This window comes from Diadema antillarum, unplaced genomic scaffold (assembly GCF_040938485.1).
Source record: "Diadema antillarum isolate AM-2024a unplaced genomic scaffold, OU_Dant_1.0 seq00000975_RagTag, whole genome shotgun sequence".
NCBI classification, from domain to species: domain Eukaryota; kingdom Metazoa; phylum Echinodermata; class Echinoidea; order Diadematoida; family Diadematidae; genus Diadema; species Diadema antillarum.
The window spans coordinates 793578-819351 of NW_027271817.1; the positions used below are offsets into that span (position 1 = coordinate 793578).

Sequence of the window (25774 nt, forward strand, 5' to 3'; positions counted from 1 at the left end):
GAATAAATTTGAAAAACCTACGAATAGCGCCAGTCTGCGAATATGTACATTGATGTGTATGCTTATCGATAATAGTTGACTCCAATTGAGATTCTCTGGCCGTGTGTGTACAGTTTACACAGAGATCAGTTATAATGGTATTTATTACGGGAATTTTAGAATATCCGAGCTAGGCCAGCATTCCCACGCCATGGGATCCCCATGCAACCAGGTTTTTAAAGAATAATCAGAAGGGTGGGAGTCTTTACCAGATTAGGGCTGCTTTCATCGAACTTGAGAGAGAGAGAGAGAGAGAGAGAGAATCACGTTTCAAAACATATTTCATATGAATGTGGTTTGAAATGTGATTCTCAGGGTGCTGCTTTATCTACATCATAATACAATGATCATTATTCAAGTGCTGTCACTGCGCAATTGCCCTGTTCTGTTTGACCTGGGAAGTAGAGGTCAACTGTGTACCACCAGGGAGGTGAGACTAAACATGGCTTCATCATTCATGCACGAACAGTGGGTGGTAGAAAACACAAATGGCACATGCTTTCTCCGCAATGGGAAACAGCTGAAAGTTGACCTGGGCAGCTCAGAGATATAAACGGGTTTCAAGACAGCATTGTTTTTATCTACTCTCAGAAAGGCTATCGTGGTCTCAAACACATTTTAAAATGCCCTTTGAATGGCATTTCATATGGGCGTATCTAAACACATTTGAAAATACAGTTGCATTTATCTATCACCCGAAAATGTCTCAAACATATTTAGGATCATGATTTTGCCTCAGAAAATGTTTGAATAAACACACCCTTAGATTGTTAGATTGTTATGATAATAATGTCTCTACGATATGTGGAGACATGTAATAATAATTGTTACGGCAATATTCTTATGATGATGATAATGATCATTGTTATGATTATATAATGCCTCCACGAAACACTCTTTGAATCAAGACTTTAATTTCAGAAACCCGTGACCTTATAAAGTTATAATGATGTTCACTCGAAGGGAGTGTAGAGAGTTAAGGGAGATCTACTGCAGCATGGCAACGGACAAGATATTATGTTCCAGTTTGATTTGGTATATATAAGAGAGAAAAAGAAAGATATCATGTAGATAACACATCCCTGATAATTATGTAGGAAGTTTAATTTCATGAAGAGTGACCAAATTTTACAACATTGTTTGTGTTCACAGAGAGATGATCAAGTCATCTAGGCTGTTTGTGCTAATTTGTCGTTTATTTTGAAGTAATGTAGTTATTTTCCTCAGGCCATGTTAATAAGCCCCAAAACAAACAAAAGATAACCAACAAAAAACACCAACAAACCAACAACATTTATTTCCCCATTATCAACAAAGGTTGGAACAGCAAATCTGTCAGTTTTGATGGATATAGTTTTTCCATTTTCTCTTTGTCTTTGTCTTTCCTTTTTTCTCTCTTTTTCTATCTCCTTTTATGCGGCTGAATCCATTACCCCAGCCATTTCTTATTTGCCTCAATATCAATCTTACTAGGTATTGCCAAGTTTATTTAATGTCAGTATTTTTTTTTTCATTATTGTAGTTCTGAAAAGGAAAATTAGAGTTGTTTGACTTATACCGGATTAGGCATGATATTTCTCTTGATTTCTCACAAACGCAATTATTATACAATGTATTTTGAAGAAGCAAATTAATATGAGAGGCAAACTTGGACAGTTTTATAAAGCTGGAAATGCAATACATATTGACTCTATAACTCAGCTTTATACCTGATGACAGTGCATTTGGGTTTTCAATAAATTGTTGGTAATGTGATTTATAATGTATTGGTCAGTTTGCATTAATCATGACAATGTCTCTAAGAGGAACATATCAACTTTTCTTGGATTAAATTTTGGATAGAAAGCCTGCAAAACTCATAAAAATGCCAGGGCACATCTGTTATGATGAGAGATGATTTTTATCGTCCTCTTTCTGGAGAAGATGACTGATTTTTTCCCTGTAAATTGTACAAGAAGTGAATTTGGAATATTACTATTTCCTGCAGCCAGTTTTAGAAAAGTGAGCCTGCCATCCCATGTTGATTCATTGGTAGAATGAAGACTCAGATACAGATTGTTTGGAAATGATGTGTTCAGGCACAATCAGTCCATCAGTATTGCAGAACTCATTATTTTGGTTTGGTTGACACAAAAATCTATGCAGTCTTTAATATTTCTTGAGTGGCAGATTATTTTTCCCCTGTGGTTGACAAGCCACAGAAAAATCGTACAGAATTATATCAGCGTGTTTATAAGCCAGTTTGAAGTTGTATTCTATGCTTGAACAGATAAAGGTCATCTGAGAAAAACAAAATAATGAGACAACACATGGAGTTGTAATAAGCAATATCATGGACAGTGCCTAAATAGATTCTTTACACTGCAGTGAAAGAATATTCCTGAACATTCAAGGGAGCTTAATGGCATAATAGCAAGTAGATTTGCAACTGTTTTTGTTTAAGAATTTGAGGTAATTTGGACCATTGCTAACTGCAAACTGGTTTATATTACTGTTACTGGTAGTACTGTATAGTTACAGGTCATCCGGTTTTTACCACAAATGCATTTTTATGATGCAGTGTACTACAAGTAATGCACAATATTTGCAGTTACTATAGTTGCAGACTGGTCTGTGTAACAACTGGTCATTTGTAAGGATCCTAGTCATTGCTATGGTAACTGCAATTGATTATACATTATTCGTAGGAATACTAGCAGATGTCTCAATGACTTGATCCCAAATTCATTCAACTTTAATGAGATGCTGTATAACACTGAAGTGCAGTAATCGTGATGTTTAAATTGTACACATATTCCATGAGGGCAGTATAAAGTGTGTTAATAAAAGCTTGATAATGTTTATGATGTGGGAAGAGTGTGCCCTGATCATAAGTGTTTTTCATTTATGCTAAGAATCACATCAACAATAACTTGACTAAAGTGCAGTGTTCCTTTCATCTTGTTATGCTTGAATCATATCAAAATTATTTTCTTGTCTCTGCAGGTATGATGCATTGACTGGTGTCCCATCTATTCAGAAATCTGTTGCCTTTGAGAAAGGTAGTGTGCTATTCAACATTGCAGCTCTCTTCACCCAAATTGGAGCAAAACAGGTAAGAACAGATGAGCAGGATGCCACACTTTTACCTTTTCTGGTTAAAACACTAATTATCAACCATTTACATCAAGTAATTAGTGTGTTCTTTCTTTGAGTATTTTGTGTGCAATGCATGATGCTGCCATCAACTTGGTATGCACTCAGTTTGTCATCCCATAGATAGGAGGATTGTTGTCAATGTAAAGTTCTCATTCTTCATTTCAGATGTAATCTGCGCTCAAGTAATTAATAATGAAAGTATCCATGATAATGCCATGAATACCTGAGCTTGTGTGTATAGTGCATGGTCATATGACCTGTTGCTGTATGCAGCAAAGGGGACACATTGCAGGATCATACCATGGATCATACCATTCTCCCATCCGTGTCCCAACATAATTTGGAATTCAAATAGAGCAAGAACCCACTTGCGCAGCATTTTACTTCTCATCTCATCCCTTGTAGAAAAAAAAAAATGATGCCTGAGTCTGGTTCATTTCCTCTTACTCGAGGCATCAGTCAACCAATCTTCCCAGATGAGTTCTTGGATACTTACACCATGTGATCTAGATACCAGTGTAATCATCCACACTTTTTCTTCTGTCTCTCATGTCATACATAGATAATGCTGCTCTGCAAAATGTGCTGCTGTACAGTGCTGCTTGTGTTTTGATATCAGAGGGGACAAAAATTTAGCCTGCCCCCCCCCCCCCCCCCAATCATCTTTTATCGTCAGCTCAAACCACAGAGACAATCAATTATGTCATTTTGGCATTCTCTCTCTCTCTCTTTGTGACATTAAGAGAACACCCTCGTTATTTTCATGTATCTGTGAAAACTCGGGAGATGAGACTTTGATGCAGCGGGTTCCTATTACTAATCTCCCCTTGTGTCATTTGAGTAATTGGACCGTAGCTGGGATTCAAATGACAAATATCCTATTTAAATGGTTCTTGAGGTATAAGATATAACAGCCTATGTGACTCATGAAGCGGGAATTGATAAACCCCTGGTATTTTTTGTTGTTGTAAGCCCAAACAGCATGCTCGTAAGAGTGCCTTCTAAAATTGGCAAGTTGTCAGGGGCTGTGCAAAATAGGGAGGGTGAGACAGAATTTAGGCCATGGGAAATGAAGTCTCCTTTGTATCGAGCATGCAGAAAATATTGTCTGCTGTATCCGAAGAGACATGGGATTTTAAGCCAGGAATTCTTCTGAACCACAAATTGTTTGTATCCGATAGCCTCAAGAAAAATAAAGTGTAAAATATGGAGTTTACCATAAGATTGTGTCTAGAAGAGCTGTTTTGCCCAGTACGTGCTTCAAATTACACGTTAATCAAACATACCATGTAGGCCTGTCTTCATTCAGGTCTCACATGTTTTCATCGACATTATTTGATTTTTAATCTATTGAATTACTCAAGTTCCTTGACTCTTTAATGAAAGAATGTGGACAACTGAAATATGCTGACTGTAATGTCAACAGCATTGGTGTCTGAAAAATCAATTCATCAACCTTATTTGTATGTTTGATGGTTTGAAGATACTCTCCCTAGAAAACAGTTGATATGAAGAATAGATTTACTGATTTGTCCTGTGTAAAGGGAGCTCCAACAACTTCATTATGAGCAAGCAGGTGCATTTATAAAGAGGGCAGCTGTGTAGGAAGGCTACAGACTGCTCACAGCTCTGGTGTTTGCTTCACTTCTGGCATTTAGACGCCTGTCTGCATTCTGTCTCCTGACATTTTCAGACTTGGCTACCTACCCAGTATCCTATTAGTTTCACACAAGGCCGTGTAGTGAAGAATCTCTTATTCCCATTTACAACCACTGGACATAAGTGTATGTTTGTTTGTTTGTTGTTTTTTTCTTTTTTACCTTTGGTTAAAACTGAATTTAAGATGTACATGATGGATACAAGTAATCCCCTATTGAAGTAGTGAACGTGGGTATTAACTTCAAGTATTAGATCTGTGGTCATTGCCACAAGTTCGTCTGTAGCAGCCTTTATGCAAATCAAATCAATTCCTCCCTGATACATCACTCAAGTTGGTCATTCAAGAAGTTAGAGTTTAATAGATGAATACTGTAAAACCAGAAACTTTTTCATGCATAAAACTTTCATGAACTTTGTGAGGAGCCAAGATTTCCAAAAGTAAAGTGGATATGAAAGCTTTGTCTACATAGTGCCATGAATGCAAGTGTATATAGTATAGTAAAAAGATTTTCGTGGTCGGCAATTCGCAAAATTTTCATGCCGCAAATGTTTCTGGTTTTATAGTATACCCATGCATACCCAATAGTGCCGCTGTTTGCTGTATAAACCTCACAATAGTGTGTGATTTGGAAATGTGCATGGATTCTGAATTAGAAATGAAATGAATCTGAATATCAGGCCTCTGCGTATTTTGCAATGTAAAATAGTGACAGGAGATTTTGGCATTGATCAGTTTATTGTGAATAAGTGACGTAGGAGGGTGAAATGTAGCAGATTGAATCTTCAGTAATTATTCAGACAAGTCTACAAGTTACCAGTGGATGCTGAAAAAAATGACTACATTTTTCTTTATAGCATTAAAGTATTCCTACATGGACAATAAAGAGTACAAAGATTACTGAAAGAGAGAGTAATGGAAAGGAGAGTATTAAAAACTCAACAAAATATTACCATGATCACTTGTATCACCATGTAAAGAATTGCAAAGTAATTTATCTCAATAGTAACAATCACAATGATAGTTGAAGTGGATAGATAGAAAGATGAAATTGATGATGATAATGATAATGATGATGATAATTATGCCAATAATAGTGATAATACAAAAAGAACAACATCAACCTGTAACAAAAGCAACAATGAGCATTAGTGTGAATAACTCTTATAGGGGCAAGGAATATAGTGTGGTTTGTAATAAAGCTGATTTCCCCTGCTTTTGATTGAACATGATGAAATGTGCTGCAAAATCCACGGTGCTTGGTTAACTTGTGACCATATTTCAATGGTCAGGTCTTGTTTTTGTTTTTTTCTTCTTCTTCTTCAATCCAGCATCCTCTGTAGTAGATCTTGAATACTTGATTTCAACTCTACTCTTACCAAAGAATCAACTCTCATCTCATGAGAAGTTGTGAGAAAAAAAAAGTATAAACTGTACTTGTAAAATGAAAATTGTGAACATTATTGAGTGGGTGCCCACTTCTTTTGTGACTTTAATTTCCAGTTCCATTTCATGCTCCATTAAAGCCTTGAAATTGTTTTTGAAAAGTGTGTGCTGAACCAGGAGTTGTATTATGACAGACCAATGAAATGCAGTTCTGTGAAATAGGGCTATTTAAGCATTTACTCTGTTCCGAAAGATATGATGGAATCAGATATTTGAGCCTTCCAAAGAGCTAGGCAGTTGCATATGTTCATCAAACCATGCAGAACATTCTTACTGATGCAGAGAATGACAAATTAATCTTTTTTATAATCTTTTACTTTGCTAAATCAAAATAATATAAGTGGAGCATTTTGATTTGTTGACTATAGAGTGCCCTTGTGATAGGACTGTGTGGAAATGTGATGAACAGTTAAGATTGCTGATACCCTTTGTTTTATAGTCATTTAAACCAAAATGGACCTATTGTGACTTGTACAGTCTTGTTGTATTGGTGACAAAATCAATTTTCCAGATCATGAAGAAGCGCCAGGGCTGACTTAATTTCAACTATGTTTACATTCTTATTATTTGTATTTGTGAATCCTTATTTGATATTTTGCATTCATTAGAAATAGACCTTTGACAATTGAGATTCTGAGTACATCACACTCTCGTAATAACAAACTTGGTTATTACAAAATTCTTGTTGCAACAAAGTAAAAATTCAGATCCCAATATCATCATTTGATATATTTATGTATACTTTACTACATGATATATTTGCGGCACGAAATTTTCGCGAATTGGAGCCGACGGCCTTTTTTGTGGCATGAAATTTTTGCAAATTGCCACTGGCATTCAATGCATATAGTGTAGACAAGAAATTTCGTGTGCATTTTAATTTCGCGAATCTTGGCACTCGCGAAATTCGCAAAATTAAAATGCACGCAAACATTCCTCATTTTACAGTATTTGGTTATAACGCAATTTTGACATGACAAAAGAAAAATGCCAGTCACCAAGGACTTTGTTATTACTGGATTGCACTGTAACAAATCTTATTTGCACAGTGACCCCCCCCCCCCCCAATGATTATGAGGTAAGACAGTGGATGATAACATCTGATATCATTTTTTCGTCTTGCTTCTCTTTTCTCAGGATCGTACCACAGAGGAGGGTGCCTCCAAGGCTGTCTATTACTTGGAGAGAGCAGCAGGATCCTTCAAATACCTGTCAGAGAACTTCAGCCATGCTCCCAGTATGGACATGAGTGCACCAGTCCTTGGCATGTTGGGTGGATTAATGCTGGTCAGTCAACCTTTGACCCCTTGACTCCCATTGCACTCTTTTTTTTGTTTCTCGTTTGATACTGTTACATTGTTGATGATGCTAGCTCCCTTGTCTGCTTCTGATGTCTGATTTGCAACAATTTAAACGTAAAATGATGGTAAGAAATATGTAGGCCTATTTTGATTAAGACACAGTATGAAGAAGAACAGAACATGAAACATTTTGACAGGGCCATATTCCCTATCAAATTGAAACATTTTAAGCTAGTGTGAGTCAAATAGTCTCTCACATCATGTCTGTAACAAGACCTAGGGTGATGTTGTTAGCAGAGAAACCTTGGTTATGTTGAGTAATTCACCAGAGGAAAAATGTTATTCTTGACTATTAAACTCTGAAACTTTTAAGAATTAAGGCCATTTTTTCCAAGTTTACTGTGTATGCCTGTTTTATAAACAGCTGCACTGATGACGCCTGCTTTGAACTTAACAAGGGGTTTAAAAGGGGGTAATACCATTGTCTCAAACCAGGCTTTTGTATATTTTTAGCTCAATATCTTCTGAACATGTGACATAAGCTGCAGAAATTCTGGAACATAATAAGATGACTCTGCATGCCTCTCTAATAAGGAATGCTTTCACGTGACTCATATGAGGAAATGAAGGGTAATGTTAGAAAATCTTCTCCATTTTAGGACACATTGAATGATATGGAGTGACAGTTGTGTATTTACCCATTTTGCTTTTTTTCCACTAAAATATGGACACATTAATGTGTAATTTCATGAATGTCCAACATTATATCAGGGTTGTGCATATGGGGCTAATGCTCTGAAATGCAACCCCCCCCCCCCCCCCCCCCCCCGATTAATCGTCATGGGGAAAGCAGTGTTAATTGGCCTTGTGAAATGTTGGGTGAATCACAAGATTAGTGCTTGTTTCAAAAACAGGCAATATCATGGGAATCATTCCACAAATTAGAACAGGAATGTAACACCAATAACCCGTGCACTCAGTCCTAGTTCACCACCAAGTGAAGACATTATCTAATCTAGAAACCGTCGACCTTATTCCAAAAGGGCCTTAACACCATAGACTTTGTACACTGTTAGTGCCCTTTTGGCATGAGGCCGACGAAACTTGCATTTAGAAAGTTTGATGTACTATTTTATACCTACATATCAGTTTTAATGATTATGGTGTACATAATGACTTTGGCTATGATATGGCTTAGTGCATCGTAATTTGCTTTTGCAGAGGGATAGGTAATTATCTCAAAATGTGAAAGAAATATCAACATGTCATAACATTTGTGCGATTAAAAAGAACCTGTGCTTATTCTGTAAACAAGCTAAATCTTTATGTATCATCAGGATAAACTGTATGTAGAACCATTGCATCATTCTCATTTCACTAGTTTATAATGTTAAGTAATTGTAAGCATTATATGTGTAGACTTAAATGTGATTTTGTTTTTTCAAATACTCGATCATAATTTCCTGCGTGAATTGGGAAGCAGACATTTTCACTTTGTGACAAAGCGTCACTTAAATTGCCTCCTGGCAAAAGAATGATTCGTCAACTAGCAATCAACCTGACTATGAGATTGACTTTCAGTTATATTTCTAGTTGGAATCTCACCAGAATCAGGTCACCTTTGCCCCAAACTCTGTCACAATTACACTTTAAGTTAGACACAAAGCAGTCAATTTAAACTCAATCAGAATTCGAGTCAGACTAGAATCAATGTACAAATCAGTCATTTCAAGCTCAAAAAGAGCTCAAGTCAGACTCCAGACATTATGGTAGTTGATCAATCCAAACTCTAAAAGAAAGTCTTCAAGTCACAAAGTCTCAAAGAACTCACCAATGCATGGCTTGCTCTTTGCTCTGATGTTTCTGCAGGCTCAAACTCAGGAGTGCATCTTTGAGAAGCTTGTCCTAGATGGGGTGGAGGAGACAGTACAGATGTGTTGCAGTGTGGCTAAAGAAGCTTCAGTTGTAAGTAACTTACACTGATTATTTCCTCACATTTCTTGTTTCTATGACAACAGTTCTTCTATGACAACAGTTCTTATCATGTTTTGAGTTTGCTTCATTATTTTATTTCATGACCTGTCTAAACTTATCACATGTTGCTGGAAAGACTGAGGCAGTACCTTTAGTAACCTTTCCCAATAGCTCTTTTGTTGTCCATGGAATTTCCTAAAATTAGATATAATTAGATAACATGTTACATTGTGTTCAGACGTCCAACATCATGAAGTAAAGCAGCACTTTAAATTGTTAAAGGCATTCTTTAGGCACATCCATTTACTTGATGATTTATTGCTGTCACAGGTGAGGCCTGGCAATATGTAAGAGAACTTGTTGTGTTAAAATATGATGTATGATTGTTAGCAGGCCTGGGTAAACTTTGACCATGTGACAGTGAGGAAGTAGGATGTTTTGTGTTGTTCCAAATTTGCATTGAATGGATATAGAACGTGTCGTCTATTTACCTGGCTTATTGTGCCCCAAAGTCCAATGATCTATAAGGTGTGTGGATTTAGAGAAACCAAGAAATCTTACAGTCGCACCGAGTACTTTGGATTGAAGCCATTCTGGGCCTGTAGCCTGCAAATGTTAGACACAGTGAGACCCCCTCTATTACTGTAAAGCTAGATAATTTCGGGAAATGAAATTTTTGCGAATTGGAGCCAGTGGCCTTTTTTGTGAATTGTCACTGGCATTCAATGCGTGTAGTGCAGACAAAAGACCTTTCATGTGCACTTTAATTGCGTGCATCTTGGCTCTTGAAAAATTCACAACATTAAGATACATGCAAATATTCCTCGTTTCACAGTACGTTATGTGCATCATTCAAGGATGAGTTAGTGTATTGGCTTGTGTCAGTAGGTTTAACAAAGAAATAAATTGGAATATCAAGATTATGGCTGGCAAGTACAACTTTACTGTGTTTTATAGGTTGGATCTAGGACTTTATCAGAAAAAAAAATGTGATGTCAACTGAATATAACCATTGTCCAATCATCTTACTGAAGGAGAAATGCAAAACAAAACAAAACATAAGTATTTCTCACTTCATTATATCAGCATAGTAGCCAAAAGAAGAATACAAACATCTGACATATCTTTTCCCGAGCTATATAAGTAGCTGTCATGTCACAATATACTCTATACGCTGAATATTTCGCAAGGTTTTTATTTTCGCGAATTTCGCGAGTCAGCTGCTTTTCGCGAAATTTAAAACATGCAAAAATATTGACTCTGATCCTGATATGAATGTGACGTATGCATACACATTTCTCCGTTCAGTACAGGCCTCCACGATCGCGAATTTAACCTCTCGCGAAATTGTTAGGAAGTCTCGATTCGTGAAAATTTAGACTCGCAAAATATATGCCGTATACAGTATATTTGAGTCTTCGTGGTCACACTTGTGTCATGAGTTATCATTACTAGTATGACCTTCAATTCAATTAGTTGGCTATGAATTTTGCACTGCTTAAAAAAATGTTGTTGTTGTTGTTTTATAGAAAGAAAGAAGAAAGAGAAAAATGGGGCCCTATACAAATAATTTGCCCCAGACAGCACTTAACATAAAACAGACAATATTAATAATCTTAGAAAAATATGAACATTATTAAATATATATGTATGTACCAAGTCTCCACGAGGGAGCTCATATCGTCTCCACGAGGGAGCTCATATTGTCTCCACAAAGGAGCTCATTAAGTCTCCATGGGGGAGCTCATATTGTCTCCACAAAGGAGCTAGTTAGGTCTCCACGAGGGAGCTCAAATGATATTTATGAATACCTCAAATTCTTTAGTTAAGCAAACTCAAATTACTATATCATACACGCGCGCGTGTACCACACATTAACTCACCCATGTGCACATACACTTACACACATATCCATCTCCAACCACGCACACACTTACTAATATCAGAGGTCAACCCAAAATAATATACAGTATCTAAATAAAACGCACACACAATGATGTAAATTACAGAATAGGGAACATTACTATAACTGTATCATTGTTTCAAAAAAAATATATATATATATATTCAGTGTTTATATGAATATCATTATTTCGAGAGAAAGGAAAAAACAAAGACAAAAAATATATACACAGTGTTTATATCATAGAGCTCTGAGCGTCACATCAATGATTCGTGAAAAATCCAGAGGCGTTGATACAGCAAAGTCGTTTGCAACAAACAACGGAGAAATGATGTACAAATACAATCGTGGTTTCTGTATGACGTACGAGTACACCTGCGGGCTTCAAGCCCAAAAAAAGTAGAAATTTAGAGCCAGAAAGTGGGAGTCATAAATTCTTCAAATCAATTTTTTAAACCACAAAATCATAAGTATTAAATAAGTGCAGGCGACTCATACGAGAGGGGATTTACAGAAATTAGAGTTGTTCTCACTATATAAAAAAAAGTATATCATTTATAAATAACTATATTATAATATGGACGAAGAAATCCCCTGTTCTTGCGAGGGAAACACAAGCAAGGAACGCAAGACAACAAAATATGTACATGTATAATGTTTTACATAGTAAAGGCAAATTGAGGGAGATGCCGAGATCTGCAGCAGCGAGTGACTCCCAAAACCTGCTTGCTGCAGATTCCGGCACCTCGGCGAGGTGGAAGGTGGAGGCCTCGACGTGACGGGTGACCAGGCTCGGCTTGGTCTCGCTGGGAACCTGGGAGCGAAGTCCGGTGCGGATGTTGTGTAGGTCTACTACGCTGAGGATAGGAGAGAGTGAAAGTCCTTCCCCTGTGTACTGGGAAGGGAAAAATGAGACTAAATAAAACATAAGTGAGATTAATCACAATCAAACATTAGTGAAAAAAAAAAAAAAACATATTGATAAGCATAAGCCAAAATTCGTAGGCAACTCGCAAATATTTTGAAAATCTGCGTTTCCAGGAGATAATACATATTATCTTGAAATCACCACAGCAGTTGATAATGCATACATACAAACTTCCCCAAGTGCATGCCACAGCAAACAATGTAAGAAAAACATTAATAGGTAATCAATTTATAATATAATGCATCATAACACATAATACAGACGATTCACAAAATATCTTGAAATCTACGATTGCAAAATGAGAGTGCATCGAATTTGCAGGACTTCGCAAAGTCCGTGCTACAGCAAAGTTATGCAATCTTAAATACTGTGATATTTGTTTGTTTCCTTGACATAGGTAATAACTGCGTCCAGAGCTTTTTGGTTAGCGAGTAAATCAGAGATGCTGGGTGATTGCTTATGGATAGCACGTATGAGATTCGTACGTTGACGTGTGTGTTGTTTGCAGTGTAATAAATAATGTTCAACGGTTTCCAATACATTGCACATTGAGCAAAAACCGGTGGGATGTTTACGGATGATATGATAAAAAGTTGCTAACCTGGCTCTGCCCATGCGGAGACGGTGAGTTATTATTTCATCACGTCTGTTCAGACTTTCAAAGGTGAAGGTGTTTGAGGCACAGGGTTGGATGTTGAAAAGATGGCGTCCTTTATTAGAAGAGCGCCATAACGCGTTCCAAGCGTCAAAACACCTGTGTTTGATTACACGTCGTATATCATCAACATTTTGAGGAACACTGATTGTAATATTCTTACGTAAACTTTGTTTGGCAAGATAATCGGCTTTTTCGTTGCCCGTTAGACCACAGTGAGCTGGTACCCATGCTAAAGTGATGTCACACCCGTTCATTATAAGATTTGAGCATTTACGAAGTACTTCATTTGGAAGGTCAAGGAAATTTGAGGTGTGGTTATTCAAAAGTGTCAAGGCACTGAGGGAATCTGAGAAAATAACAGCTCTGAGAGGGGGAGAGGATTCCAGCCATGATAGGGCAAGAAGAATCGCTACCAGTTCTGTACGGCAAATTGAGATGGGTGAAACCCTTTCACTTATTTCATGACGATAGTGAGGTACGTAAATCCCAATACCAGAACAGTTAGTGGAGGGATCATGGGAACCGTCAGTGTAAATTGTCAGGTGATTTGAATATGTGGTGTTTATGGTTTGAAGAGCGGATTGATGTTGCGCTGAAGGGAGGACGGTCTTGGGACATGAGCTGTGAAGGGAGAGGTCAATATTGGGATGCTCAATGGACCAAGGGGGACTGGGATAAACGTTGATAGGTTGCAGCTTTAGAAAATTGTCCGTAAGCGGTTTGATTCGGAGAGCGAAAGGAAGTTTGTTTTGTGGCCATTTATTCGAAGAGAATTGCCAGCAGTTGCCAATGGCTTTTCGGACGGGGTGAAGTGGAGACAGTGTGTATATATAGGCGCAGTAATTAAGGGCGGCCCTTTCGCGGCGTATATGGAGTGGAGGTTCGTTACATTCCACTTGAAGTGCATGCAGGGCAGTGGATGGTAACGCGCCGGTGCATATTCGAAGGGCATGGCCCTGTACGGTGTCTAGTTTGCTAGAAAGGAGCTGGGATAAAGAACCATAGATTTCGCAGGCGTAGTCGAGATGAGGGCGGACTAGAGATCGGTACAGTAAGAGAAGGGTTTGTGTATCGGCGCCCCAGTTTGAGCCGGTTAGCGAACGAAGGAGGTTTAGCCGTTTGTTGCATTTCATTAAGATGTCTTGAACATGAGGGGACCATGACAAGGAGTAATCAAGGGTGACCCCTAAGTATTTATGAGAAGGGACGACTTCAAGCTGAGTGTTCTGGAGACGAATACTAAAACCTGTAGGAGAAACTGGTTGAGAGTGAAAAATAACCACTTTAGACTTATTAGTAGACAGAGAGAGTCCATACTGTGTTATCCAATCAGAGATGATATTGACATCGGACTGGAGTTTTGTATTGATATGATGGAGATTGGAAGAAGAATGCCATATAGCGATGTCGTCAGCATACATGGATACGTTTGATGCACAATAATGAGTAATTTCATCAATAAACAGATTGAATAATAGAGGACTAATGACGCTGCCTTGCGGGAGGCCAGCTTGGCGTGTATGCATGTCTGAAAGTGTGGAGTTTATCTGTACCTGAAAAGTTCGCGAGTCCAAAAAACTTTGTACCCAGCTTAGAAATCGACCTCGAAGGCCCACGGAGTAAAGTCTGGAAAGCAGTGCCTGATGATTAATGGAGTCGAAGGCTTGACAAATGTCAAGAAAGATGGCGACCGTATACCCTTTACTGAATAGGGATTTCCTTACTTCGGATTCTAAGCACAGGAGATTATTGAGAATTCTACGATGTCGGAGGAAAGCAGACTGACGGGGAGAAATAGAATGTACGAGAGTCTACGGACAGTCATACGTTCCATGAGTTTACATACAATAGGTGTGAGAGAAATTGGGCGGTAGGAGCTGATGGAGTGTTTGTCCTTGCCAGGCTTCAATATGGGCTTGATAATGGAGTGCTTCCATTGGGGCGGGATTACAGACGTTTCCCAACTCATGTTAATAATCTCTAACAGAGAGCAAAACATATTATCAGTTAAATGGCTTAACAACTGTCTGTTGATTCCATCGACCCCAGAGGCTGAGTTCTTAGAAGCTTTGATTGCCGTTTCGAGCTCTTTGGGGGTGAAAGGAGCGTTGAGAGGAGAATCATTGTCATGTATATATGATGGGGGTTGGGAAGTAGGGAGAGGGAGAGTGGGGGTTAAAGAAGGTTTTTGAGAGAAAGTAACTGCCATAGCATTGGCGATACAGTGGGCGTCATGAGTATAAGTGTTGTTTATAAGTATGGGTGGGAAGGTACTCCTGGTGTTATTGTTAGACAATAGTTTTACTTTGCACCATACATCTGAGAGTGGGGAAAAACGGTTCAAGGAGTTGCAAAAAGTAGTGAAATGAGAACGTTTGGCTGATCTAATGGTGCGCCTGGCTGCAGCATTGAATTGAAGATAAGTGATTAAATCATCGAAAAGATATGACTTATCAAGCTTGCGTTTGGCACGATGACGGTCGCGGACAGCTCTCGAACAAGCCGCCGACCACCAGGGAAGAGGTGGGCGACAGGTCGGGGTCTGGAGGGGAATAGAAGCATTGGCAGCTTGGGTTACACATTGTAGAAAAAGATCATACAAATCGAAAATATTAGCTGGACGGTAGCTGTGTGAATGATGTAACAATTCTAGTTCACGCTGAAATAATTCCCAATTGGCTCTTCGAAAAGCCCAACGGGGCGGAAGATTGTCATGATTTTGAGAGGAAGCGCTAGGTATGGAAAGTCGCTTTAATGGAAAAGTAAAATGAACAATACAAGATATAAGGTAATGATCACTCCCGAGGGAAAAGGGGGATACCGACCAGTTACAGTGGGGGGCTAATGACGGAGGAACAAGAGTGAGGTCAATTGATGTGGAAGATCCTCTAGCAATGTCAAAGCGTGTTGCTGAGGAATCGTTAAGTATAACAGTATCGTGATCATTGCAAAATTCAAATGTGACTTTTCCGTTGAGGTCCAAAGTGGTTCCTCCCCATGCAGGATGGTGGGCGTTAAAATCTCCTCCAATGACATAGTATGGCAGGCAGTCGACTGTAAGAGAAAGTAAATCTTGTGTGGACAATCTTTTTATGGGATTGTAAAAATTTGTCACAGTGACAGAAACATTTCTATACAGAATATTGACTTTTAATCCCTCTAGGTGAGGGAAATAATGAACATTGCTGAAATTTACGTCATGGAAAAAATACGTAAGAAAAATATTAACTGATAAAGATAACAGTGCATGTTTGTTATAGTGAGATATAATGAAACTAATGTTAAACCTATTTCACACTTAAAGTACATACGCACTGAATGTTTGCATAGTTAATCTCAAGACAGTAATGTGATTAGACCCTTTATCGCTGGATAATTGACTGATTTGTGGAATGAATGATTTTAACATTGGATTAAAACAAGAGGAAATGGAGGCAACAAATAAAGAGGTGTTTGCCAAGAGTTTCTTGAATCTGTAACTCAGGGAGGAGTGATAGTCTCTTTCTACAGACTGTAACTGACTTTCTGTCAGCATTTGTATGTTTAAAGGAATAGAAGCCATTCTCAAAAGTCTATTAGTTTCTTGTGCTTCTTTGAAAGGACCATGTGCAGAAAGGTGCGCATTCTTGATGATATTATGGAGAATTATAGTTTTATATGCCATCATCACAATTACCAATCTTCAAAGGGCTTTTGAGTGGTCAAGACTAAGAGGTAGACGCACTTTAGTGGAGTGCATGTATGGCTGCAGCTGAGTGGTGGTGAAAAATAATAATGAACAAGGGGAAAGAGAGAATGTTTTGAAGAAGTGATGTCTGGTCTCCTTCAGCTTTTGAAAAACAGCTGACAGCATTAATCAATTTGATTGAGTCAGACAACTTGTTTTTCAGACTAATTCAATCTACGGCATGAATTCATAAGTTTATGTAAAGTCTGAGGAGAGGTGGAAAAATTGTCATTGCACCCAATCTGTATCACAAGACCGAGGCTCTATGTTCACAAGAATGGAGTTGATGAACTAATCACCAATCCAGCAATTCATAGTTCATATCACCAGCTCTTTAGGGCTGATTGACTCCATTGGCAATGATATCTTATTGTTTTGTTCCTCACAAAATTCATTAACTGATAGAAACATATCAGCTTCTAAGATTGCAGTGTGCTGACAGTCAGGGTTACTTCCAAATCTCAGATCTTGCAGTTAAGCCTTTTTCAGATTACTGCTTTATCTATTTCAAAGAAGACTCTCTTACTTGTAATTCCAATGAATATACTAACGCTGGTTGAAAAAAGATTCAAATGTATTCGCTGCAATGTCTGCATATTAGTCATAGGATTGAGGTGTTATGATAGCTCTTGAATAATTTTGTAAAGTTCCCCTAAAGATTGATTGTTTGTAGAAATGTCTAACACCATATTATTCATTTGCTTGTGTAGGTGGCTGATATGTACACCAAGGTACACAAACTAATGATGCAGGAAACAGTGAAAGACTACATCCCTTACTCCTGGATCTCTATGGTCCTTGTCAAGTCTCAACATTTCAAGGCCAGGGCACACCACTATGCGGCTGTAGCAGTGGTAGGGCCCAGCAAGAACCAGCAAGGTGGGTTGAAGATCTTAGCACCTAATGGACAGAAAGCATTAGTCAAATAGAAATGGAAATAACTGAACTCAAACACACTTGATCTTAAAGAAAACATGCATCATTGCTGTAAAGACATTAGAATTTGCCATAATTATGGAAGAGAAAAGAGAAAGAAGCGTTGATATTTTGTAACCTTGATAAGTCAAAATGAATGAGTTTGTAGACTGCTGCCACAGTCTGAAAGTTATCAGCTTTATAATGTAAGCTGTTGTCAAGGGTGTGCAGTAGATGAAGTGCATGACATAAAATTGACTATTACAGTCAATGTCTTTTGATAATAAGCTTTATAAAGATAAATCAGTATTAAATTAGACTTAAGGTGTCTGCAAATTCAGATATGCTCCTCTTAAAATGGCATAAACTTGTACCACTGCAGTTTGGAAGTGCCACAATTGGCATCTCCTGAAAACCTGTAGTCATTCTTAAATATGGAAGTTGTTTCTCTCACTATTTTTTATACCCCCGCCAAACGAAGTTTGAAGGGGGTATATACGAATCAGCGGACGGTCGGGCGGTCGGGCGGTCGGGCGGTCGGGCGGTCGGGCGGTCGGTCGGGCGGTCGGTCGGGCGGTCGGGCGGTCGGTCCGTTGCAAATCTTGCGTCGCGAACTACTTCCTCAGTTTTCAACCGATTCCCATAAAACTTGGCACAGATGTGTGCCTTGGGTTGTAGATGTGCAAGACGTATTTTTTGATAGTACCCAAAAGTACGTTGCCATGGTAACGGCATATTATGGGCAAAAATGGGTACAAATCTTGCGTCGCAAACTCCTCCCACAGTTTTTGATCAATTTTTATGAAATTAGGTACAGATGTTCATCTGAATATGTTAATGTGCAAGACACATATTTCCGCAGTGGCAAAAAGTGCGTTGCCATGGTAACGGCATGTTATTGGTAAAATATAGGGCAAAATGCTTCATGGCAAAACTGCTTCATCAGTGTTCTTCCAATTCTCATGGAATTCATATTAAATGTTTGTCTTAGGATATAGGTCAGCATGACACATTTCTTGACAGTGACAAAAAGTATGTTGCCATGGTAACAGCTCACATATTATGAGCCAAAATGATGGAAAATTTTGTGTTGCAAACTACTTCCTCAGTTTTTGCCCAATTTCCATGAAACTTGGTACAGATGTGTGCCTTTGGTTGTAGATGTGCAAGACGCATTTTTTGACAGTACCCAAAAGTACGTTGCCATGGTAACGGCATATTAATGGCAGAAGATCAAGGAAAGATCTTGCGGATTGAACTACTTCCTCTGTATTCGACTGAAGCTCATGAAATGTGGCACACACATTGGTCTTGGTGGGAAGATGTGCAAGACATATTTTTTGGACGTGTCGAAAGCTGCGTTGCCATGGTAACGGCATATTAATGGCGGAAGATCAAGGAAAGATCTTGTGGATTGAACTACTTCCTCAGTTTTTGACAAAAGCTTATGAAATATGTGGCACACACAATAGTCTTGGTGGGAAGATGTGCAAGACATATTTTTTGGATGTGTCGGAAGCTGCGTTGCCATGGTAACGGCATTTAAATGGCAGAAGATCAAGAAAAGATAATTCCTCGGGTAAGACTGTCGTCACGGGGCGGGGGTATTAATCACCTTAAGTGATATTTCTAGTTTCTTCTTCTTTTTGACAAAAAGTTTGATGTATGGTGCATGGTCAGCTCTTTCCAGTTTACATGTTTATACACAGGAAGCTGTTTGTATATGAGGAGTAGTCATAATGTTCATATGACACTAATTCTCCGAAGTAACTTGTTCCTCACGTATGAAAATAAAATGCAGGGAAAGATCTCAACCTCCTATCCCACAGAACCAGGGAAAGATCTCAACCTTCTATCCCACAGAACCAGGGAAAGATCTCAACCTTCTATCCCACAGAACCAGGGAAAGATCTCAACCTTCTATCCCACAGAACCAGGGAAAGATCTCAACCTTCTATCCCACAGAACCAGGGAAAGATCTCAACCTTCTATCCCACAGAACCAGGGAAAGATCTCAACCTTCTATCCCACAGAACCAGGGAAAGATCTCAACCTTCTATCCCACAGAACCAGGGAAAAATCTCAACCTTCTATCCCACAGAACCAGGGAAAGATCTCAACCTTCTATCCCACAGAACCAGGGAAAGATCTCAACCTCCTATCCCACAGAACCAGGGAAAAATCTCAACCTTCTATCCCACAGAACCAGGGAAAGATCTCAACCTTCTATCCCACAGAACCAGGGAAAGATCTCAACCTCCTATCCCACAGAACCAGGGAAAAATCTCAACCTTCTATCCCACAGAACCAGGGAAAGATCTCAACCTTCTATCCCACAGAACCAGGGAAAGATCTCAACCTTCTATCCCACAGAACCAGACAATGAGTGTTCTCTGGGGAATGGAGATAGTGTACATTCCTGTTATGGTTTGTGATGTACTCGATGGCTTTAGAGTTAACCTCTTCTATTCTAAAGTAAACCTCTTCTATTCCAAAGTAGCCATACACTTTGTACAGCACTGAATGAATTCCCATAGGCAGTGTGTTACATTACAAGAGACAGTCAGGGGTCATAATAAAGACTACCAACCCTGACCTTAGTTTTTCTTTCCTCCCACCTGTTTGGCAAACTACAGACAATGACTATGACATGGAGACCCTGCTGAGGCTCTTCCCATCCATGTACAACACCAACGCAGATAAGACAGATGTCAACCCTCCTCAGACATGGGAGGAACGGAAACGATTAGGTGAGACCACTGAGGGCAGCAGATATCACCCAGCTTCCCCCATGTTACTAGGGTCCTCTCTTTAAGTAGGAGACCAGGCATAATGAATGGACAGCAAGCCTGTCTTCATGTAACCAGATTAGAGAGAGATATAATTCACTCTGAAGTCTCTTTATGTGTTACATTTTCTTATTCAACATACGATGCAAAATAAGCAGTATATCAGATCAAATTGATGTAATTTTTGTCAACAGTACATAATGTAGAAATGCTTGGAGCCAATGTATGGACACAAGATGACATTTGTCCTCACATTTATTTTTCCAAATATCACCTTTGTAGGTTTCAAGCGATGTTCAAAATATTATTTAGAAAAAAGAAGTTTTTGAAAATTCACAGGTGGGGGGTTGCCAATTGCATTTGTTGAAAGGTAGTCCCAATGGATCAATGAATAGTAATATATGCTTTAATAATGTTGTTGCTATGACAGGCAAGGCTCACATCAGACAGGCCCTGATGCTCCATGAAGAAGCTCTCAGAGTTCATGACCTCTCGAAACAGCTGCGCAAGATTGATACACTGAAGGAGGTCCTCAAGCAGTTCCATGGCTACTCTATGAGCCGCTACGAAACCCTGGATGAAGAGGATGACTTCTTTGAGCTACCAGATGCCCCTGTTATACAGAGTAAGAAAATATCTGGATATCTACTCAACTTTTCATTCTCACAGCTCTGTGAGCATGTGTGGTATTGTGACTACCCCACCTGCTTCCAATGAAGACAAGATTTATGAACATACTTCAGAAACTGCTACAAAATGGAATGAAGTGGCTTTAGTATTACATATTAATGCAGAGATGATTTTGTGTTTGATGAAAAAAAGCAGATGATCTCTGCAGAGATATTATGGCCATGTTAAGGTTAAGTTAAAAAAAAAAAAAAAAAAAAAAAATATATATATATATATATATATACATATATATATGTTACTGATGTGTTTTAGTCTTTACTTGTAGAGTGCAAACAATTTTGGACTCTACATAGGGTATGTTTGATGGATTTCTATAATAATATTTTCTTGTTCTACTTAACCAACAGGTAAAACTCAAAGAATTGCTCAGCCACAAGTTCCAGATTTCACAACAGTCAAAGTCCATGACATCTTCCACAATCTTGTGAGTATGCTTTGAAGTTTTTCAGTATGTAAAGAACTGATAATTACAAAGGTTTGCTGTGTGTCCAGGGAAATATATCTGTATTCATGGGAAGGGTGAAGTGGTTTGTACTTTGTTGCCTTAGTGATGAAATTTTAATAGGATAAAACATATCTATTATTTTCTTTTCATTATAGGACACAGTTCTCTGTTGGAGAATAGATTGATTTGATATACAGTGCACTCCAGTTATAACAAACACGGTTATAACAAAATTCCGGTTACAACGAACTAAAATTCAGGCCGCAAAATTATCTGCTCCTTGTTTTTTGTTGTTTTATTTGTTCGGATATAACAAAATTTCGATATAACGAAAAAAAACTGCTGGTCCCGAGGACTTCATTATAATGGGGGTCCAATGTATACTGAAATCAGCTCAGAATTGTATTACTAACTTGTAGTTTTTTGTTGAGAGTTTCGTCATAATTTATATCAATGAAGATCAGAAAGGTTTTCTGTTGTTTTGGGAATGATATGTTATTCAATCTTTCTTATTTAATTATAGATTTGGCTCTACACAATATGTTGTCCAAGGTACTCTTTGAGTTTTGATAGTTTCTATCAGACTTACACTGTTTTTTGATAATTTATGAATACAGAGTGGATTCAAGTCGATGAGTAGTTAAAACAAATTTAACTGAATTAACATAGCTGCATCAAAAAAATAAGGATCTGTTAATCAGGTTCATAATATGATTGAATGTTTGTGGCACCAGGAGCAAGCCAAAGTTATTATAACAGCTGAGCAATGTATATTCAATGACTTTCTTGTACTGCTATGCAGTAACTTGCAAACTCTTGCCATCAAATGGGATGCAGAATCAACACAAATGTAACCATGTTCAGTGAAATGAGTTTTCTAGGTAAATTGTGTTTGCTGTTTAGAAATGAAATGAAAAAGAGGGATAACTGGGAAAGTACTGATGTTGATTTTATGATTGTGATGTCTGTTTGCACACAGGGTCCTCTTGCCATCTTCAATGCCAGAAACCAGTGGACAGCACCTCGTATTGTAGAGATTGTTAGAGGGATGGGAGGGTATGGCTTCACAGTACGGGGAGACTCACCGGTCATCATTGCTCAGGTGGACCCTGGCTATGCTGCTGCAGTGAGTATTGACCAACGTCCAAATGTTATAATGATTTAGAGAGAAAAAAGGTCACAAATTATACATGAAAAACACATTTTTCCATGGATTTTATACTCGTGTAGGCAGGCACTTGTGACAGTTTGGTAGTAGGCTTTTGCAATGAGTATATGAAGGATTTGTTTATTAGGCAGACATTTTTTTTTCTGAGAACACATAATTGGTAGTATGGTGTGTGTATCTTGGTTGAGTGACTTTCCTTGCCCATTCTTAATCAATTTGAGAACTGAAGAGGATTTTGACCACTGTCCCGTAACTGTCCTATGTCTGAGTGTTACGCTTCATCACCGATAAACTGTCCATTTCAACCTGTCCCATTTAGATATTGAAGGTTAGAATTGCAAACCAGGATAAATCTCTTCCATGTAGTAAGTGAGGAGATGCATCATGCTTTGTTGGCAGTTAAGTGGTGGAGTTAGGAAGGCCTGCTTGATCACACCTAATACCATAGAGAAAGGATTTCTGAAGTAATTTTGCCAAGTGGAATTTGAAATTGTTTAGTATATTACTGTGCAAGGATCTGCAGTCCACCATCATTGATTTGATGTTTTTCACTTCAAGAGCCAGCCCCAACCTGGAGATGGGATAGTGACAACACTGATTCTTTGATGCATGTGAACATATATTGAAATATGTACTGCTGTTAAGGTGTACAATGATCCAATTACATGTATGGTGATGACACATTTGTAAATGTGATTTTTTTCCTTGTCCTCACTTCACGATGTCGATCAGGCCAGCGGAGTCAAGGAAGGGGACTTCATCATCGGTGTCAATGACCAGGATGTCAAGTGGGCCAAGCATGAGGAGGTTGTGAAGAGTATCCTGGCCTCACCCCAGCGCATCAAACTAGAACTCGTTTCTCCACTCGACAAGAACTTCCTCCATCCCCAGGACATACGGCGCAAAGAAGTCAAGAGTCCCGATGGCCCCTCCCCTAACGCCTCTCGAGACTCAAGGTCACCTGTCAATGGATCCACCACATCAGACTCATCACTTGAAAGGCAGCAACCTCCAAGGAAGACTCAAAAAGATGCTCAGGGGCAGAAGGGATCAGGGAAAGGTGGAAAGGCCAAGGACTCATTGACATCAATCTCAACGGATGGAAAGAACAGCACAGGGAAGAAGAAGGCTAAGAAAGCAGAGAAGAATAGTGCTGATGACCGAAAGAGGAAAAGTGTTCAGGGCTCACCAGCTCAGCTGTACTGAAGTGTGCAAGGCTGCCCTTATCAAACTCTATGTAGAAGAAAATGAGATGGAAATGCCAAATGGAGAAGATTTTCAGTGTGAAACCAAGTTTTCTGGCTTGTGTCATAACCATGATTGGGAGATGGGATTGCAAGAAACAAAAGGTACAACCATGAAAAGTTCAACTTCAGGATCCCGCCTTTCCAGAGAAGTAGTGATAAAACTCTTATTATTTCTTTTACATTGTCTCTATAAATACAGATACTCTGCTGACCATTTTATGCAAACGCTTTAGAAGTGTTCAGATATTACTGGTCAATTTATCACATAAATTGGTAAAATTTACACTCATACATGACAACACAAGTTTCCTTTGAGCCATGCCACTGGTGATTCCATATGTATTATGAATGATAGCAGATGGCTCTGAAGATAAACAGTATACGGAAAAGAAGTACCCAAAATTTCTACATCAAACAATTGAGAGGATCTGAGTGAAAGAATGGTAAATCAAATAGGATTCATTCTTCTTCAATGATTTAGTCACTTTTCATGAAAACAGCACAACCAAAATTGTACATCTCCTTTTATGACAACAGACTTAGTTTCTGCATTGTCACTCCTAACCAGGTGCCTCCTTACTTACATTTCTCATCAGCCACCTCTTTGCCATCTTGTAATAAAGGGCTAGAATGATGGTGACTAATCCTCTTTAAGACAATATAAAGACGAATTGTTCCTGAACTCTCTTACTTGTAACCTCCCACACATTTTGCTCTGTCAAGAAACAAAAACTGAAAGCCGCTGAACATTGACTACACACAAGCAATCCCCTTAACCTCCCCTCCCCCCATGTGCAACCCTCAAATTTTCCCTATAGGGGAAAGACCCCTGAAACTTAACTTCAATGAAGAGTGTAAGGCTCATAGCTATGATTTGCCTCAAATAGAGCACAAGATATGTAGCACAAAACAAAGCAACCAATTTTTTTTTTTTTTTTTTTTTGTTTACAATGTTGATTAGTGTTGATAAATGACAGTCATAATGGTAAGACAGTGGTAAACAATGGTAATGGAGGGACAGCAGTAATTGAGGGACAGTGGTTCTGGAGGGACAGTGGTAATGGGGGACAGTGGTGATGGAGGGACAGTGGTAATGGGGCAACAGTGGTAATGGAGGGACACAATTGAGGGACAGTGATAATGGAGCAACAGTGGTAATGGAGGGGCAGTGGTAAGGGGGGGGGGCAGTGATAATTGAGGGACAGTGGTAAGGGGGGACAGTGGTAATGGAAGGATAGGGTAATGGTGGGACAGTGGTAATGGGGCAACAGTGGTAATGGAGGGACAGTGGTAATGGGGGACAGTGATAATAAAGGAAAGTGATAATGGATGACAGTGGTAATGGCCAATGAAGCTTGCTACAATTGTACAATCACTCTCTTCCTCAGCTAGCACAAAATGATTTCTTACTTTGCAATGACAAGGGGAATGTGAGTTTGATCCAGTGATCATACCAGAATTCAAGGAGAGTAAGCTAGTCACTGTTGTGATATGTGAGATACTCTTTAAGATGTTTGGACAACTCAGCTATGTGAAGAAAAAGAACCAGTCAATGATCAATGCGATGAAGGATTTGTTTATGCCAAGAATCCTTTAAAGATGTCTGTTTTTGTTTTGTTTTTTGCTTTTGTTTGTTTATGATATTCCTGACTTGTGATGAAGGATATTGTTTATGTGATAGTCCATGACTTTTATTCCTTTTGATATGGTGTTGATTTAAAGGAATGCTCAAGTGAGATTTTATTTGTG

General features: G+C 38.7%; 1 protein-coding gene across 1 annotated transcript in view; it reads left to right on the forward strand.

Moving 5' to 3' along the window:
- LOC139742034 (rhophilin-1-like) overlaps positions 1-24207 on the forward strand; it is a 66330-nt gene extending 42123 nt beyond the window's left edge. The window contains exons 6-14 of the mRNA XM_071652596.1: positions 3025-3133; positions 7418-7567; positions 9451-9546; positions 17482-17650; positions 20323-20436; positions 20906-21100; positions 21513-21589; positions 22590-22736; positions 23511-24207. Of these exons, the coding sequence (XP_071508697.1) occupies positions 3025-3133; positions 7418-7567; positions 9451-9546; positions 17482-17650; positions 20323-20436; positions 20906-21100; positions 21513-21589; positions 22590-22736; positions 23511-23984 (1531 nt within the window). The 3' untranslated portion in view covers positions 23985-24207. The remainder of the gene's footprint in view (positions 1-3024; positions 3134-7417; positions 7568-9450; positions 9547-17481; positions 17651-20322; positions 20437-20905; positions 21101-21512; positions 21590-22589; positions 22737-23510) is intronic.
- The last annotated feature ends 1567 nt before the right edge of the window (positions 24208-25774 follow it).